This window comes from Lithobates pipiens, unplaced genomic scaffold (assembly GCF_037356315.1).
Source record: "Lithobates pipiens isolate NorthernLeopardFrog02 unplaced genomic scaffold, aLitPip1_a1.2 Scaffold_19, whole genome shotgun sequence".
Taxonomy (NCBI): domain Eukaryota; kingdom Metazoa; phylum Chordata; class Amphibia; order Anura; family Ranidae; genus Lithobates; species Lithobates pipiens.
The window spans coordinates 218,674,309-218,689,066 of NW_027507764.1; the positions used below are offsets into that span (position 1 = coordinate 218,674,309).

Consider the following 14,758-nt stretch of genomic DNA (forward strand, 5'->3'; position numbering starts at 1 on the left):
TCTGGTGTGGCTCGATGTACTGGTAGTATTCCTGAGAATACTACCTTGGAGGTCCTTTTCCTCAATTTAGCTCCTAAGTCCCTAAAATTGTTCTTTAGAACACTCCATCTGCCTCTGACTTTGTCATAGGTGCCAACGTGTACCATGACAGCTGGGTCTTCCCCAGCCCCTCCCAAAAATCTATCCACTAGATCCGTGATGTGCCAAACCCAAGCGCCCAGTAGACAACATAATGTTCGGTGCTTCAGGTCTTTACAGATTGGCCTCTCTGTCCTTCTAAGAATTGAGTCCCCTACCACAAGAATCTGTCTTGCCTTTCTCTTTGCTTCCCCTCACTCTCACTGGAGGAGTTCTCCCCCCGGGAGCTAGGAAAGTCCCCCAGCTCCAGCAGTGCTGGTCCCTGACTGGTTTCACCAATGTCACTCAATAGAGTATACATATTGGGACGCTCCAGCCCCGGACAGGCCTCCCTGTCACTTCCCCCTCTACCCTTCCTGACTGCCACCCATCTACACTTTCCTAGTGCCTGCACCTCTTTGTCTCCACCTGCCTCTGTGCTGGCCCCTGCCGTGTACGTTACTGGTACTGCTTTAGTATGGAGGGACTTAGTGCTGACAGCCCAGATTCAGAACCTGGGCTTCCAGGGAAACAATGCGCTTACATTTTGCACAGCAGTATTCACAATTGATCGGATGATCAAGAAACGCATACATGCCGCAAGATGTACAAAGAGTCGCCTCTCCACACCCGCTGGGCATCGTAACTATGAAATGTAATGGAGATTGGGGATTACACCCTGTCCAAATTACCTAACAACTATCTTTCTGACACTAATACTAAACAAGACAATACACAAGTACTATCGATCCACACACACTACTCAAACACTCAGGTACACACACTACACAGGTACTATGACCCCTGTTATAACCTTCTGTTTTCAACTCTGGTTTTTAACTCACCACACAGACCAGTTCTGCTTGGACTGAGTTACAGCAAGCTCAAAGATGAGCAGGCTCACAATAAGTTCTACAGAAGGTTATATAGGCCTCAAGCACCTGTGATCAATTAACCACTCCCCTTAATTAGTAGGCTGAAGGAAGCAAAGAAAAAAAACGTTGTTTAAAAAGTATCGGAAAAAGGTGTTAAAAAGCTACAAAGAGAACCTAAAAATGCAACCCAGCAATCACCAGCAGTCAAAAAGCAAGACTTGTTCACTCTCCATCACTCAAGGTCCCCACTGTTTAGCTTCCAACCAGCAGTCTGGCAAATTTCAGATGTGCTCTACACAAGGTTATATAGGTCTGAAGCACCTGTGGCCAATTAACCATTAATCACTCCCCTTAATTGGTAGGCTGAAGGAAGCAAAGAAAAAAACGTTGTTTAAAAAGTGGCAGAAAAATGTGTTAAAAAGCTACAAGAAAGGGCCCCAAAAAGAACCTAAAAATGTAACCCAGCAATCACCAGCAGTCAAAAAACAAGACTTGTTCACTCTCCACTCAAGGCCCCCACTGTTTAGCTTCCAACCAGCAGTCTGTATCTCCATACATCTGTTTTCAGCAGATCAGATGGCAGGTGGGTGTCAGCGGACATCTCCACTGACATCCGCCTGCCCAAAGGAATCAATGGGTGGCCCGCTCAAGTCCACCTGAAAAACAGACAGGCATATCCGAGCGGATCTATCGTGTGAAAAGGGGCCTCATACTGACCCTTTTGCCTCAATACTTTGTGTCACCGAAGTGAAACAAGTATGCGCATAAGAACTTCTGACCTTTTCCTATACTTGTTGATGGTCAGTTACTCGGAGTATAGAAGCACGTTAACCAGCATATTAGCCAGACAACTAGCATTTTCATGGTAACAATGGTTCTCTGTTTCTCTTAGGAAAGGTTTACTTTAAAACTGAAGGTTATCTGGGATTTTATTCATTCATTCCAGAGGGATGAAAATTATTCATTTAAACTGGGTACTCAAAACCACTGCGTTGTAGCCCAAATGCAGCCTACATTTAAATAGCCATTTTTTCCAACTAGAATACATCTAAACCCTGAAACAGTTATATGGACTTGCAAAAATTACTCTGTAAATGTTGGTTGTGCTAAAAACCAAGTAGGAACCTGATGCACAGTTAGTCATAGGAAAATAATGGAATGATTTGGATGTCACTGCCTACTATCCAAAGATTAATAATAAATCCTTTGGGTTTTTTTGAATTTCAGCTCACAAATGGTACCATGTACATATTTGATATTTGAGGAAGGAATACTGTAGTTTCAATTTATTAAACAAAACAAAGACACCATTGTCATTGCACTACTAAGTTACACTACCTGGTTGTGTTGTAGCAGACAGCAAAGAATGAAGGTAAAGTGCAAATTGTGCTCTGATCCATTCATCACCACCCTCCCAGCCTGTTCCATCAAGGAAAACATCATCCCGGTTTTCAGTGACATGTTTTACTAAGTGGTCAATGAAACGAAGGTCGGCTGTTGTTGGGTTTAGCATCTTCCTCAGCTCTGGGTCATGAATATTGATTCGTGCTTCTTCAACCTGGATTTCAGATACAAGAATAAAAAAAGGCTTAAACTTATTCAAGATATAAAATAACTACTTAAAAATTTACAGGAAGCAAATTGGTCTATGGCAATACACACTGCATGCGTTCATTATAACAACCTGGTATCACAATGCACAAATGAATTGGTGGAGAAGCGTTTCAGGATTTTATTGCTGTTTGTATATCCATTGGGGAAATGCAGGATTCCCATTTGTCTTAGTAACCACTGTCAGTGGAACAGAAAGTGATGGGATATCCAAAATTACATGCTTGAAACTGGGACAGGAATAAAAGGAAAATCCTACAAGGAGGACAGTTCCAGTGGCAATGAAGAGGGTATTACTATGCACATCAAAGGTTTTCCCTTAGGGTAGATTTAGACATACATCTAAATCTACTCTTTCTCTGAAGCATGATCCACTTTATATTGTGCTTTAGACTCTACTAAAAGATAGCGAGGAAGAAAGCAATGTGATGCCTCCTCACCATTTTTGCAGACAAATGTGGTGCAACATAGCAGGACATTTGCCGCGCTACCCAGCTTGCCTGATTTTGTTGCATTTGTCAGGCTTGCCACCTGCTGATCGCTGCATATCTGTTAGACATGCATCGTTACCGCGGCATGTAAACACTCCTGTCCACTGCCTATTGTGGCTTAAGGGAGATTGTCAGGCAGCAAAAATGTGGTTTAACCACCGCACATTTTTACTTCTCCCCCATCCGCATGTCTAAATGGATCCTTACTTTGTTGTGTCTGCAAAAGAAAAAGTAACAGAAATTCTCCTACATGGGACAAAAAAAGCAGAAAATATATATATAGCTTTATCTCCCAAAGTATTTGTATTTCTGCCCATCTAATTCAGAGATTTACACTGTTCTGCTACACAACACAGGGGCGGGGGGGATATGATTTTTTTTTCTCTTTTAATCTACGCAGTGATGAGGGAGCAGGGGCCAGGGCTGAGCAGGTGTGTGTGTGTACGTCACTTTACTCTCTCCATTGCTGTGCTTTCTCTGATCATCATGCTCCTCGTCAGCAGAATAACTGGTAGGATCCTCATTCTGTTTAGGTGTTAATGATGTAACAATGACTACTACATTCATTTGTGTATTTTTTTTATTTTAATTTTTTATGTAATCTTTAAAGTTTTAATGGTTACAAAAATGTAAGCTAAGGAAACATGCCAGCATCCATAAAAGCATATACATCCGATGTTCACAAATTAAATGATTTCCAAGACAAGGACCATTTAGCTTGTTACACTGCCATCTATTGCCTATAAGAGGCATAAGTCAGCAAAATCTTGAAAAAGTATAGATAGGACAGCCTGGTGCGCAAACACAGATTACAATGAGAAAAAGAAAAATCTAGCATGCACTCAAATGCAAATACTGAAAACAGTAGCTCGTTTAGACAGTTGCTGGTCTGAAATAAATACAAGCATACCCAGCTTTACGGACACTCACTTTACGTACATTCGCGGGCATGTCTGTACTCGCAAATGTACGTAAAGTGCCTTGCTAGTATGAACATTCCGGACATTCCCAGACATAAGCAGAGACCCTAGGGAATAAAATAGCGGTTGTTGCAATATTTTATGTCACACAGTATTTGCGCAGCAGTCTTTCAAGCGCAATTTTTTTGGAAAAAATGCACTAATGATTTAAAAAACAAAAAAAACAAACTAAAAAACAGTAAAGTTAGCCCATTATTTTTCAAAAGTTTTGAATACCTGTTTTTGTGTATTTATTATATCGTTTTTTTTAATCTAAATTATACATACAAGTGAACTGATTGGAGGTTTGTTTTGTTTAATAAATGTTTAAATGTAAGAAGTTTTCTGCATCACTTATTACTTAAGGCGGCTCTGCCACTGGAGCGGGCAGACGTTGACGGTAAAATGCTACTAGTTTTAGCGGCGCTTTTCAGCTAGCGGGGCACTTATAAGCCAGCTAGTGGGGGCGTGGCTTGCCGCGAGTGAAGATGGCAGCATAACTCCTGAGCTCCTTCACACCGCAGCTTACAATCAGCCATACGAGAGACAATAACCGCTTTTATTGCTCCCTCAGATGATGGGTACAGCATCCAGGGGCTCTTCTACCTCCAGATCGAGATCTCCGAGGGAAAAAAACAGCCGAGGAACACAGAATATCTCGGATCTGTTCAGAGCTCAGAGATCAAATATGGCGACGTCCACTTCAGCTCCCTCACAGGACGGGATTATACTAACTCCCACTTCTGCACCTCCCGCTGCTACTACAACTTCACCAGCGGCCTTGCAATCGCCAAGCCTGCTGGATCTACGCACGGTGGCGGCTGACATTAAGGATACCCTCTTCGCAGCCATCACAGACCTCAGGCATGAAATACAGGCCATAGCGGGGAGAGTGCTTGAGGTAGAGAAAAAAACCGCCATCCATCAAGCAACGATCTCCACGATACACCGCTCCATCGATACTCACACAGCTCAACTCAGAGACGTCCAGAGACACGTCGAGGACTTGGACAACAGGGGACGGAGACACAACCTCCGGGTGAGAGGACTCCCCGAAAGTGTTGACAATGACCACCTACTCCCTGTGATTACAACACTCTTCAATCAACTCCTCGATGACACCAGTCCGTCCACCATAGCGATGGAACGCATTCATCGTGCTCTTAGACCCCGCGGACGCGATACAGATCCACCCAGGGATGTCGTCTGCTGCCTTTGTGATTTTCAGATCAAAGAGCAGATACTAAAACAAGCCAGACTCAAAAAGCACCTGGAATACGAGGGTCACCCCATTTCAATCTACCAGGACCTTTCGGCCATAACGCTTCGTAATAGAAGAGATCTACGCCCCCTATTGGAGGTATTGAAAAACTACGGAATCCCTTATCGTTGGCGCTTTCCGTTCGGGCTCACAGCCTCTTACCAAGGCAGGTCGGCCATTTTACGAGTCCCAGAAGAGCTGACAGCATTCTGCCGTACACTAGATATCCCGTTGGTATCTCTTCCCGATTGGTATGCGGAATTCAATGGCTTTTCATCCCGCTCTGGCCAGAGAATAGAAGACCAGATGGAAACTTTGCCTTCACCATATAGGAGACAACGCTCCCCATCTCCCCGACGTTCCCATCCGGAGTCCTATCCTCAACAGCAGCTGCGCAGCCCCACGGCTGCACCAAACACCCGCAGAGCTCGCCATGACCGTTGAAGAGGACATGTCGTCTACACGTCCGGGCTGTCCTTCCTCGTCTTACTTACCCAACCTACGCATTGGATACCTGGCTCACAGCACGATCACAGCTATGCAATACACCCGCTTCATTCACATTGCATCGGGAAAATTCGACCACTGATGATGCCTATAGCAGCGATCAACTTCAACTCCTCTACACCGGACCCCTGCTATATCCCACAGTATGATCTCCCATGCCTTCTATGGGCCTGCTCCAGGTATGTCTCCCAACTCACAGTGCTCTAGACCTTCCACTGCCTATTGGATTGACTGAGTCCCTCCCTGTATATTCCAACTTCAGATTAATTACTGTGAGCATTACCTCCCTCTCATCAAACTGACTTCTCCCCTTTTTATGTTTCTTGGCCACCCTACCCTCCTTCTACTCTAGTAGATCTGTGCCTACTAATTCGAATGCATTATTTTCGTAGCGGAACGAGTACTCTTTCTTCACGCAGGGACCCTTCATTGATATGCCAAGATGTTTAACATTCAGATATTTCTACTGTACCTCCTCCTTCAAAAGTTTATGCTACGTTGCGAAGGCACACGCTTCTCAAGGTTATTAGTATTATTCAACCTCATGAGCAGGTTCCCGGTTACTGGGTAATTTTGTTTTATTTTGTTTTTTCAATGTTGGGTCAATCTGTTAGTTAGCACTGTTGTTTTATATATTATAATGTGCACTGGGGACGAGGGGGGGCGGTCTGACGCCTCGGTCGAGACGTTTTCCTTCCGAACCTAAGGTCTGATTTGGGTGACATTATCACCAGGGGGGCACGTCCCTTAAGCTTGTGCGGTTTTCACTCGTACACGTTTCCCCCCTGTCACAAGCCTCTCCATCTTGGACGCTGCGCCGACTCCGCCACCCCACCGCCCTCTAAGCTCTGCCAACACAGGCACATTTTACAACGTATGCTCCAGCTTAAATGTTCGACCCTTTTGCTTAATGTTCCTAGGTTTATCTTTTATTGTTTATGTGTTCTCAAGTAAACATGCCGTCTCACCGACAATGACGTTTCACTTGATCTCCTTTCCCATAGTCATACCACATTAGAAAGGAATGTGTTCCCGTTCTTGCATATGACGTACCCCCTCATTATGCCACATAAAAGAGTGCACTTACCCAATATTTTAGGACAAGTATTTTCTTTGCTTTAATATCCATGACTCTCTCCTCACTTTCTGTAAGAAGCTGTTGGTGTGTAGGACGTAACCCTTTAAACCCTTGACGACCGACAACCTCCCCCCACTCAGTGGTTTGTAAGATTCTCCTGTGTTCTGTACGTAGGACGTAGCTTACAGGCCCCTAACCTCATCCGACACCCTCTCCCCATCATTTACACACACAGGTGAGCGGGTTCTTACCTGTGGCCGGAATACCCATTTCCCACCTCATAAAAACTTTGCTTCCTTATCAACTCCCTCGTTCCCTCCCTACCTTCTGCTTACATATTCTACCCTCAGAACATACTTGTGCTAAATTTTTTACTATACGGTCATGCCCTCTACGGAGAAAGTAACCAACCTTGAGCATCTCAAAATAACATCGTTAAACACTAAGGGCTTAAATATTCCATGCAAAAAAACAAGACCGACATTTTATTCCTACAAGAGACCCATTTCCGCACATCGAATATACCGAAACTCCGAAGCAATTATTATCCTATAGCCTACCACTCCACCACTGCCTCGGCTAAAACAAAAGGTGTTTCTATTTTACTATCACGTCATTGCCCCCTTCAGATTACCGATACCCTGGTGGATGACGATGGCAGGTTTCTATTCCTAAAAGGCTCCCTCAGGAACAAAACCATCACCCTAGCAAATATTTATGCACCCAATACACACCAGGTACAGTTCTTCAAAGATATCACTTCTAAATTGACTCCATTCCAAGAAGGCACGCTCATTTTAGGAGGGGACTTCAATGTTCCTCTGAATCCCATCCTCGATACCTCTAACGGGGCTTCATCCCTCACTTATGCTGCCCTGCGATCGATCAAAACTCAACTACAATCATTGCTTCTACATGACGCTTGGCGAACTCTATTCCCAGACACGAAAGACTTCACTTTCTATTCGGCACCACACGGAAAACACTCCAGAATCGATTTCCTCTTTATCTCCCAAGAGGTCCTACCCTCTCTCACACAAGCATCCATCGACCCTATGTTCCTATCAGACCACAACCCGGTCTCACTCATGATTTCTACCCCTTCATTAAGCCCACGCACATACTCATGGAGACTTGATCCTTCCCCTTTGACCGACCCGATTATAGTATCCGAAGTGGAACAAGCTCTAAAACATTACTTTCTTGATAACAAAGTTGAGGATACCTCTCCACTCATTTCCTGGGAAGCTCACAAGTGCGTAGTACGGGGGGGTTCTCATAGGAGCAGCGGCTAGAAAAAGGAAAGAACATAAAGCCCATTTCAATGATTTAGCTTCCAAAATCAGAAGCTTAGAACGTGCACACAACCTTAAAAACACCACTGCACTTCTCACCGCCCTCACTCAAGCGAGAAAAGAAATGCTTGAATTATTAGGAAAACAGACTAGACGCAAATACATACTCTCTCGAAAAACATTTTATGAATATGGAAATAAGTCTGGGAAATTATTAGCAAGGGCACTCCATTCTAAGAAAGCAATGCAGACCATTCACAGCATCTCTGCACCATCAGGTAAAAAACTGACTTCCACTCCCGACATTGCAGATCAATTTGTTACATACTATTCGAACTTATATAATTTACCCACAACAAACACGGCACACAACAACCCTAACCAGCAGCGGGACAAACTGATATCCGAATTTTTAAACGCACACTGAAGCCGCTCAGGCACTTGCCTCCATGCACACAGGCAAGAGTCCGGGCCCAGATGGCTTGACAGTCGGTTATTATAAAGCTTATGAACACATTCTGATGCCCCACTTTCTAGCCTCTTTTAACATGTGTGAATCGCCCAGCTCTCCCCCGCGCGACATGCTAACTACCCATATAGCCGTAATCCCAAAACCAAATAGGGACGTCACACAGGTAACCAATTATAGGCCTATTTCCCTCCTAAATGTTGACCTTAAATGGTATGCTAAAATTTTAATCGAACAGACTCCTGCCCCTACTCCCCGACCTCGTCCACCCTGACCAGGTGGGCTTCATACCTGGCAGGGAGGCGAGGGATAATACTCTCAAAGCGCTCAATATTCACCATTGGCTTTCGTCCCAAAACCAAAAGGGCTTCTTCCTTTCCTTAGACGCAGAGAAGGCATTCGACAGGGTGGCCTGGGATTATATGTCAGCTAGGTTGAAAGCCATTGGACTACCACATAGAATGCTTAACTTTATTAATACGTTGTACTCAGGCCCAACGGCGAGGGTGAAAGTCAATGGCCACCTGTCGAATGCCTTCAAGATCACCAATGGCACCCGTCAAGGGTGCCCACTATCCCCGATCATATTTATCCTCACTCTCGAACCGCTATTAAGACAAATCAGAGCACACCCAGATATTAAAGGTGTGGATGTTAGAGGGAGAACGTTTAAGGTCGCTGCTTTTGCGGACGACGTCCTATCTCTGACGGAGCCCCTAACGTCTATACCTAATTTACTTAAACTCCTTGATCAATTCCATGCAATATCCAACCTAAAAATTAACTTTAATAAATCCCTTGCACTAAACATTTCCCTGACTGAAAAACAATGCTCCCAATGCCAAGTGAATTTCCCCTTCAAATGGAATCCCTCCAGCATATCCTACTTAGGAATACAACTTCCAAAATCCCAAGCTAACCTATATTCTCTCAACTTCCAACCACTACTACAAACAATATCTGCCGATCTTCAGAAGTGGTCCAAAGGCCTATTCTCTTGGTTTGGCAGAGCAGCTATCATAAAAATGAATATTCTACCACGAATCCTTTACTTACTCCAAACTATACCTATCTCGCTCCCCCGATCGTTTTTTGCTTCCTTTCGGAAACTTTGCTCAACGTTTATCTGGGGTGCCAAAAGACCTAGACTGAGTCATATCAGACTTACTACACCAAAGATGCAGGGAGGTATAGGCCTACCAGACATACACAAATATTATCTAGCGTGCCACCTCACCAGAATAATAGACTGGAACATCCACCTAAAAACCAAAGATTGGGTCCAACTTGAAACATCCCTAGATCAGATTCCGGTTGCCCAAACCCCGTGGTTACTTCCCACTCATATCCCTCGCAGTTACTCTTTCCATCCATTGATCGCCACATCACTCTCTGCATTCCAATACGCCTGCAATAAATTTCAGATATCCTCGGTCATTGGCCCACTGACACCTCTGAAACTTAACCCGGCCTTTCCACCTGGCATGCATCACTCTTTCCTGCAAGGGCTATGGCCCCATCCCACAATCCTGTCCAAAGACTTCTATGTTCGTACGCGCCTCTTGTCCTTCACGGACTTGTCTAACAACATGCTCAAAAGCATATCGTCTCTTTGGACATATAATCAAATGCGACATTTTCTAACCTCAAATCCGTACATCCTAGAGAGAGCTCGTACCTTAACCCCTTTCGAACATATGTGCACACTTGATGAACCACAAAGACACCTTGTCTCCTTCTCATATAATCTACTGACCCCACCTCATTTTACACATGAACACTGGTCCACTAAAGCTTGGAATAGAAGCCTGCCATCGACCCTCACTCCCAAAGAATGGGAATTTGCATACTCTGTTGCACACAAGGGTTCCCGAAATGTTTGCGTTCAAGAAAACGCGTTCAAACTACTCTCCAGATGGTACAACACGCCTCTTAAACTGCATCATATCTACCCGTCCGTTTCTCCTCAATGTTGGAGATGTCAGGCTAATCCTGGTACTCTGGAACACATTTGGTGGTCTTGCCCCTTAATTCAGCCATTTTGGCAGGAAGTTCACAAAATCACCTAAAAATTCTCAACTCGCCCATTGACGTTCTCCCCCACTCAATTCCTCTTTCATGTGTCGGCCCACCCTAAAAAAGCCTACATAGGCTCTTTACCCATGCACATGATCATGGCTGCAAATATGTGCATCCCCACAAAATGGAAAACAAAAAACCCTCCCTCGCTATCGGAATGGTTCCACCGTATAAACAAAACAGCCGAGATGGAGGAATTGATACATCAGGCGAATGATACTCCTTCCACCTTTACCTGCATATGGTCATCTTGGTTACTTTTCCGTTGATCCCCAGATTACTGTTTAATGAATCCCTGACCCGATGAATATGTCTGACACTGGCATGCGACCTGGCTGGTCCAGGTAATTTCTCTTTCTTTCTTTAACTAGCCCTTTTTTTTTTTACGACTATACACCTTAGTTTACTTTTTTCGCAGATAACACTACACTATACTTGTACACTTCCATTCGCATATCCCTACCACTGAAACCACATCCTTTAGGACGACTCTACCGGATTGGCAATGTTAGCTTTACTCAACATTCTGTACTGCCTATAAGTTACATAGTGCTTTGTCTACATACACTATATCCTTTCCTAATTGATGACTACGATATTTAAAAATATGCTTTTTGGAAATACTCTCCCTTTTGCCATAGTTTACACATGTGACGATGCTTTTATTTTAGATTTCTGGTTTGTATTAGGTCATGCTTGTATTTTTCGCAGCACTGTACTGCTCAGTAATGTTCCTTCTCAAATGGCTTTGTACTTGTCATTGACTTAACGTCTGTATACTTTTCAATATTCAATAAAATGTCTTTAACATAAGCCAGCTAGTGGCAGAGGAAGGGGTTAAATGTGCCCATGAAGCGCCACTGCCAAATCGCATTGCAGGCACTTTGGCAGCGGTGCCCATTCATTTCAATGGGCAGGAGTGGTATACACCACTCCAAAGATGCTGCTTGCAGGACTTTTTTTTTTTTTTTTTAACGTCCTGCCAACACATCACCTCAGTGTGAAAGCACTCAGCCTTTCACACAGACTGCAGGGGGAGCCATTTTGCAGGCACTTTACAGGCGCTATTTTTAGCCCAAAAGTGCCTGAAAAATGCCCGATGTGAAAGGTATCTGTTAGATTTTATGAGATGAAGGGGGAAAATGTATTTTTATTTTTTTAAATCGGCCTAACATATCGGCCCAAAAAAATAAAAAATATCGGCATCATATATCGGCCATCAGCTGCCGCGACTTCTAAATATCGGCATCGGCCAGAGAAAAACCCATATCGGTCGACCTCTACTGTACAGTATGGTCTCTTGATTGTTACAGGTACACAATAAATAATGGCAGATACCAAAGTACCAAAAAAAGCCGTAAATCTATTATCTTGGATATGAAGGGTACAATTATTAAATTGTATGATGAAGAAGTAACTCGAGCTGCAATAGGCCGAAAGGCTAGGCTGCACTCAGTTAACACTGTCATGAACAACAGAGAAAAAATTCTTGCAGAAATTAAGAGTCCTATACCTGTTAACAATTCAAAAAAGCGATAGCATTGTTGTAGACATGGAGAGAATCTTGATACTTTGGATAGAAAAAATCAGACTACATGTTGTGTTCCTGTTAACCAGGCAATTATACAAAGTAAAGCCTTAAGCCTAGTCAATGACCTGAAGGCTAAGAAAGGTGAGGCAGCAAAGGATGCAGAATTTTCTGCAAGCCGCAGATGGTTTGATAGCTTCAAGAAGAGGTCTAACCTACATAACATTAAAATACAAGGAGAGGCAGCTGCAGAAAGCTATACAAGCGATCTTGCCAAAATTATTCAAGATGGAGGCTACTCCATGGATCAAATTTTTAATGTGGATGAGACTGGGCTATTCTGGAAGAAGATGCCTGCAAGAATCATCACAAGACAGGAAAAATTAATGCCAGGCTACACACCAGCTAAACATAGAATAACCCTTTTGTTAGATGGCAATGCTTCTGGTACCTTAAAGCTAAAGCCTTTGCTAATTTACAGATGGCAAAATCCAAGAGCTTTGAAGAACTACGTTAAAACTAGACTTTCAGAGCAATGGAGAGCTAACAAAAAAGCACGAGTAACTGCAGCCCTTTTTGAAGATTGGGTTGACACCTGCTTTATTCCAGAGGTGAAAGCCTATTGCAAGGACAACAATATCCCTTTCTACATTTTGCTACTTGTTGATAATGCCCCTAGAAACCCTTGAACGCTAGATGAGCTGAACCCTCACAATCGAGTGCAATTTCTACCACCAAATACCACCTCACTACTGCAGCCAATGGATCAATATGTCATTGCCGCCTTCAAGGTAAACTACTTAAAAAGAACATTCAGTAAGTGTATTGCAACAATAGACGAAGAAGAAGGAGCATGTAAAGAAGTCCTATCCAAATTCTGGAAAAGCGACATCTTGGATTGCATTAAAACTGTTAGCCCTTGTACACACGGTCGGACATTCCGATGGACAATGTTCGATAGGACCGTGTTGTCGGATAATCTGACAGTGTGTGGGCTCCATCGGACTGTTTCCGTCGGACCAAGTTTTCCAGCTGGGCTATAAAATTTTTCCGTCAACATGATCCGAGCGGACTTTGTCAGATCATGTGCCACGCATGCTCAGATCAAATTCCTAGACCAAGGCTATTGGCTACTAGCCTAAATGTAGTCCCGTCCTAACGAAATAACGTCATCACGTTAAGTACGATTGGATTTTCTGACAACTTTGTCCGACTGTGTGTATGCAACAGTTTCGGACAAAATCCGACGGATTTGGTTCTCGGAATGTCCGACCGTGTGTACAAGGGCTAAGAGATGCTTGGAATGACATAAAGGAAACCACTATGAAAAGGGCCTGGAAAAAATTATGCCCACAGTTAGTTGATGACTCCTAAGGCTTTTAAGATCATGTAGCTACTGTTACAGAAAATATTGTAGAGATGGCAAGGCAGTTAGAGCTGGAAGTGGAGTCAGAATATGTTACTGAACTGCTCGTTTCACACTGAGCCCCTCAGCCATGAAGATCTTCTAGAACTTGAAGAGGAGAGAGATGATGATGTGTAGGATGGGGTTAAGATCATTGAACAGCCTGATGGCTTAACTACAACATGATAGCACCATGGCTCTTTCTGAAAAGCATGATAGGGAAATTCCAAAGTCAAGAAGAAGTCAAGAAGAAGTTCCAAAGTCAATGCTAAAATTTCAGGGACTTATGCCTGTTAGAAAGAAATCTACAGGGAGAAAAAGAGCTATGCTTCAAACCTCCATAGACACTTACTTTTCTAAAAAGTCTATCAACACACAGATCATCAACATCAACTTATGCCGCGTACACACGTAGCCGACTATCCGGCGGACTTAGTCTGGCGGACTTCCCGCCGGACTGTCCGTCCAACTTTCCGAACGGGCTACTTGCCCACACACGGCACTTTTCTAGCAGACTAATACGGCGTACTAAGTCCGCCGTACTTTTGAAATGAACGGGCTCGCCCACACACGCGGAGGAAAGTCCGCTCCTTTCGAGCGCGTCTCCAGGTAGACGGGGCCTGCGAAGGAGACGTCGCTGGCCCCGCCACCTGGTATGGACTTAAAGGGGAACCCCAACGCCGAAAAAAATCAGCGTGGGGTTCCCCCCCAGGTCCACATCCGACCCTTGTCCGAGCATGCTACCCGGCCGGCCAGGAAAGGGGGGGGGACGAGCGAGCGCCCCCCCTCTCCTGAGCCGTACCAGGCCGCGTGCCCTCAACATGGGGGGCGCCTTGGGGAAGGGGGGCCGCGTGGCCCCCCACCCCAAAGCACCTTGTCCCCATGTTGATGAGGACAAGGGCCTCTTCCTGACAACCCTGGCCGTTGGTTGTCGGGGCCTGCGGGCGGGGGGCTTATTGGAATCCGGGAGCTCCCTTTAATAAGGGGGCCCCCGGATACCAGCCCCCCACCCTATGTGAATGAGTATGGGGTACAATGTACCCCTACCCATTCACCTGTGAAAAAAAAAGTACAAAAAAAAAA

At 44.4% G+C, this 14,758-nt stretch overlaps 1 protein-coding gene across 1 annotated transcript in view; it reads right to left on the reverse strand.

The window, feature by feature from the left end:
• The window catches only part of AVL9 (AVL9 cell migration associated), a 138,380-nt gene that overhangs the window by 32,409 nt on the left and 91,213 nt on the right, over positions 1-14,758 (reverse strand). Inside the window, exon 13 of the mRNA XM_077491700.1 lies at positions 2,331-2,550. Within this exon, the coding sequence (XP_077347826.1) occupies positions 2,331-2,550 (220 nt within the window). The remainder of the gene's footprint in view (positions 1-2,330; positions 2,551-14,758) is intronic.